This window comes from Oncorhynchus nerka, linkage group LG3, assembly GCF_034236695.1.
Source record: "Oncorhynchus nerka isolate Pitt River linkage group LG3, Oner_Uvic_2.0, whole genome shotgun sequence".
NCBI classification, from domain to species: Eukaryota; Metazoa; Chordata; class Actinopteri; order Salmoniformes; family Salmonidae; genus Oncorhynchus; species Oncorhynchus nerka.
In genome coordinates, this window is record NC_088398.1 from 83,637,674 (window position 1) to 83,642,724 (window position 5,051).

The 5,051-nt window shown below is 43.1% G+C and overlaps 1 protein-coding gene across 1 annotated transcript; it reads right to left on the reverse strand.

The window, feature by feature from the left end:
* Nucleotides 1–756: 756 nt before the first annotated feature.
* LOC115125301 (tubulin alpha chain-like) lies at nt 757–4,268 on the reverse strand. The gene is made up of 4 exons (XM_065016276.1): nt 4,179–4,268; nt 2,369–2,591; nt 2,131–2,279; nt 757–1,892 (listed from the first exon to the last, which is right to left on the reverse strand). Exons 1-4 carry the CDS (start codon nt 4,179–4,181, stop codon nt 915–917), a joined length of 1,353 nt encoding a protein of 450 aa, XP_064872348.1. The 5' UTR covers nt 4,182–4,268; the 3' UTR covers nt 757–914.
* Nucleotides 4,269–5,051: the final 783 nt, after the last annotated feature.

Consider the following 5,051-nt stretch of genomic DNA (forward strand, 5'->3'; position numbering starts at 1 on the left):
TTTTCAACTCTAAGAGACAGGAGTGGAAGAGATACTCTGAATGATCGGCTATGAAAAGCCAACTGACATTTACTCCTGAGGTGCTGACCTGTTGCTCCCTCTACAACCACTGCTGGTCATCTATGAACATCTTGGCCACGTTGTTTTATAATCCACCCGGCACAGCCAGAAGAGGTTCTTCGAGGTTCCTGCCTTTCTAGGAAGTTTTTCCTAGCCCAATGCTTCTAGAGCTGCATTGCTTGCCGTTTTAGGCTGGGTTTCTGTATAAGCACTTTAGAAATACACTTGTTTACTGTGCCACCTCCTGATTACAGATGAACACTAGAGCTACAACATGTCACTGTGTATGTGATGTTTGCTAGGTGGAAATGGTCAGAGCAAATAGCCCAGTCAAAAATCAGTGAGTACAGGATGGAGACAGATTATTTCAAACCACAGTCGCTGCTAGAGAGGTTCAGCCCAATATAGTTGCAATCAGCATTCATGTAGAAGTTCAGCAGAATTGTTGGGTTGAATCACTACAAAATATCCAGACCCCCCCCCCAAAAAAATATCAAGTTTAATGAGTCACTCAAGAGGATAAAATATGAGCGATTTTTTTTTTTTTTACCTGTGCCACTTCAGTAGGTCACAACAGTATTAATATTGGTAGCAGTAGACAGTGGCCTCTGCGAAAAGCCCCACAGACCCCCCCCCCCAAAAAACTCTTTTGACATTCTATTTTCCATCTAGACAAGAGACGTGACGTTTATGGAGTTGGTTTATGATGCGTTTATTGAGAACCCTGACACAACATGACTAGGTGTAACAGAGACTGTTACCACGACAGTGGGGAATGTGTTGCTGTCACGTTAAGTATAGGACTCCAACGGTGTTGGAATGTAGGGTGGCAAACACCTAGTTTGTTAAACCCTTTAATATTCCTCTCCCTCCTCATCCTCTTCTCCCACGCTGTCAGTGCCCACCTCTTCATAGTCCTTCTCCAGGGCTGCCATGTCCTCCCTGGCCTCAGAGAACTCTCCCTCCTCCATGCCCTCACCAACGTACCAGTGCACAAAGGCTCTCTTGGCATACATCAGGTCAAACTTGTGGTCCAGACGGGCCCAGGCCTCAGCGATGGCTGTGGTGTTACTCAGCATGCACACAGCCCTCTGGACCTTGGCCAGGTCTCCTCCAGGAACCACCGTTGGGGGCTGGTAGTTGATACCCACCTTGAAGCCAGTGGGACACCAGTCCACAAACTGGATACTCCTCTTGGTTTTGATGGCAGCGATGGCAGAGTTGACATCTTTGGGAACAACGTCACCACGGTACAGGAGACAGCAGGCCATGTACTTGCCGTGACGAGGGTCACACTTCACCATCTGATTGGCTGGCTCGAAGCAGGCGTTGGTGATGTCAGCGACTGACAGCTGCTCGTGATAGGCCTTCTCAGCGGAGATGACCGGGGCATATGTGGCCAGAGGGAAGTGGATACGGGGGTAGGGCACCAAGTTGGTCTGGAACTCTGTCAGATCAACATTCAGGGCTCCATCGAAACGCAGGGAGGCAGTGATGGAGGAGACGATCTGACCAATGAGCCTGTTGAGGTTGGTGTACGAGGGACGCTCAATGTCGAGGTTCCTGCGGCAGATGTCATAGATGGCCTCATTGTCCACCATGAAGGCACAGTCAGAGTGTTCCAGGGTGGTGTGAGTGGTCAGGATGGAGTTGTAGGGCTCCACCACAGCCGTGGACACCTGGGGAGCTGGGTAAACGGCGAACTCAAGCTTAGACTTCTTTCCGTAGTCCACAGACAGACGTTCCATCAGCAGGGAGGTGAAACCAGAACCGGTGCCTCCTCCGAAGCTGTGGAAGATGAGGAACCCCTGGAGACCTGTACACTGGTCAGCCTGAATAGAGAAATGGTACAATAACATATGATGTTACGCCAGTAAGAATACAACAGAGCCTGTTTGCCCAGAAACATATGTTTTTTTGTTGCTTGTTCCTGTGAAATAACCCTTTATCTTCTAGGTAGAACCACCCAAAAAAAAACTTTTAGAAAAGCCTTCCATAGAACAACCTTGAAGGAAAAAGGTTCCCTGTAGAAACCTAGAACTAGAACCCCATTTCAGAATGACGACTCACCAGTTTGCGTGTCCTGTCCAGCACGATGTCAATGATCTCCTTGCCGATGGTGTAGTGACCGCGGGCGTAGTTGTTGGCAGCATCCTCCTTGCCAGTGATCAGCTGCTCAGGGTGGAACAGCTGGCGATAGATACCAGTCCTCACCTCATCTGAAAGACAAAAAGGTAGAGTCAGAATATTAAAATCAACTCAGTCAAAAGATGAACCAATGGACTTCCTGTAGTTTGTCTCATTTTACCGATGACAGTGGGCTCCAGGTCAACGAAGATGGCTCGGGGGACATGCTTTCCAGCTCCGGTCTCACTAAAGAAGGTGTTGAAGGAGTCGTCTCCACCTCCACGAGTCTTGTCACTGGGCATCTGTCCGTCCGGCTGGATCCCATGTTCCAGGCAGTACAGCTCCCAACAGGCGTTACCCATCTGGACTCCGGCTTGGCCCACATGCATGGAAATACACTCACGCTGAAAGAGAGGAGGTACAAGAGATCAACCACATGGAAACTTGAATCAAGTCATGCCTAGGCAAATGTTCAAATGTTTAAGTTTAAAGCCGTTTCATAGAATATTAAAGAGTAAACTAACATGATCTTTTTTTTTTTTACTACTAAAAGACAACCTTGCTTTCTCCATTACCCTTTTATGGTCTGTTACAGTAATATAATGCCCTAAAAGAACGTTGTGAATTTTGAAGCATCTGCAGTTAGTAATAAAAATTATCATAAGCCAGTGTTAAAACGCCAAACACAAGGTCTGAGGTTATTCCAAAACCCCATTCATTTCCCCCTTAGGGGTGGTTGAACGAAGCAGAAGGATCTCGTTTACATTTTAGGACTTTCACGCTGGCGAGCGCGGTGTAGGCCGTCAATGTAGATAAGAAATTATTCTTAACCGACTTTCCCTAGTTAAATACATTTGATTTTATTCAAAGTTATTGGCTCTATCCAAGAGGATTAAAAACGCAATGTATCAAGGGTCAATTGTGAAATAAATAATAAAATAATAAAAGTATTTATTTATGATGAACGTTAATTTGTAGATCAGTCAGCCATCGTGTTGATGCTCTCAAACACGGCCATTGGCTAGGCTATCCTCTTTGGTATACGGCACTCATACTGTAAATTCTTGCAAATCTGCCATTTGAGGTGTTTTTTTTTTTAAATGACCCTGTATCTTTAAGAGCAGAGAAGAAAAGGTGTGCCTTGTTCCTGTGCGCAACCCCCTACTCCCCCGCTCTCCTTTTCTCCCTCCAACCAGCTGCGCACCAACTGCAGTGGAACAGCGACAGATCTCGCAGAAAATGGCTACCATCCTAAACCGCTTCTCTTCTTTGCGTCATGTCATCCTACTCTTTGAAATGCCGAAATCTTTTTTTTTTCCACAAAAAAAAAAAATACATTTTTGTAATATAATTTTCAAAACAAATCTGCAATTCGTGTTTTTGTCCTGAAGCTGTGTTTAAAAAAAAATGCATTTAAACAATGGACAGTCTATGAACAAGTAGAACAATGACCCACATTGGATGTACAGCTATATACTCTTTCAAACAAATATACATTTACATTTTTTATTTAACCTAGTTAAACCTTTTTTATTTAACCTAGTTCAATAGTTGTAAATCACATGTATCCTTAATTAGCTGTATACAACACTCTAACATCGACATATGAAGAACAGGCAACGCAGAGAATCCGCTGAGAATAATAGTTATAAGGGCGGGAATCAAAGCCAATTGCGCATTAGATTACATTCTCAGGATGGGTGAACTTGGTACGTTGCATACATTTTTACTAAAACAGTACGTTCTAAATACTTTATAGAACGATGAGTACACTGACGTTGTCATTGCCTAGTTAAATAAAGGTTACATTTAATTACAAAATTAATAAGTAGTAGGCAAAACTAATTTCAGGCATGTGCCACCTCCATGGTCTTTATATAACAGAATCCATCGTCCACATGCTTTTCAACTGTATCTAATCCTATCATTCTCGTTTGAATACCATGTGAAATAAATACATAAATGACTTTATAATCTGCGTCAGCACTCACCATTTTGTCTAGTTTTCTTTTCCTTCACAGGCTGACGTCGAGGATTCAGAAGAGAAGGCAGAACTGTCGAAGAAAGGAAGAGGTGGGGTTTTTATATGCCTGGAAAGCAGACAGACAGGCAGTAAATTAGTAAGTCCCTCCTCCTTCAGGAAGCTACATCAGAGTCTGGTTGGCTGGAGACACGGTTGGTGTGAAAAGAACAAGTCCCTCCTCCTTCAGGAAGCTACAGCAGAGTCTGGTTGGCTGGGGACACCGTTGGTGGGTCGTTCTTGAATTGCTGTTGCCTGGAGAGAAATAGTAATGGCGTCTTTTTGTAGGCATTAACTCCGACATGGTTCGTTGGATGAAAATGAATTACGTTTTTGTAGGGATTTCGTTCGATAAAGGCCGAACATGGGTTATGTGGTAAACACAGATATAGGAGATTTTATACGTGTTGTTCTATGAGATTATCTTCATTAGCTAACTTCACTCCTTTTTTGTGCATTTTGAAGCATTTATGTAATACTTTTTTTTTAAACACAAAGCACATAAAGATGTCATAATTCATAAGTCATGTTAACTGACTGATATTATCTCATAAAACAAAACATATAAGATCTCCTAAACCTGTGTTAACCTCAGACCTCATTTCTATTCCAAAACCCTATTCATGTTTCTGATAGGGATGGCTGAACAAACTAAAATGGTATTTAAGGAAAATGAATTACTCTATTTTGTACATTACATTTTAGCAGACACTGTTATCCAGAGAAACTTGCCGTAGTGAGTACATTTTAATACTGATCCCTTATGGGAAATGAACCCACAACCTTTTATTTATTTTTATTTCACCAGGTAGGCAAGTAGAGAACAAGTTCTCATTTACAATTG

Coding starts and splice junctions, on each gene's coding strand:
- LOC115125301 (XM_065016276.1), bottom strand. Junction 2,280..2,368: donor CCTGGAGCCCACTGTCATCG/GTAAAATGAGAC, acceptor TTTGTCTTTCAG/ATGAGGTGAGGACTGGTATC. Junction 1,893..2,130: donor TGGACAGGACACGCAAACTG/GTGAGTCGTCAT, acceptor TTCTCTATTCAG/GCTGACCAGTGTACAGGTCT.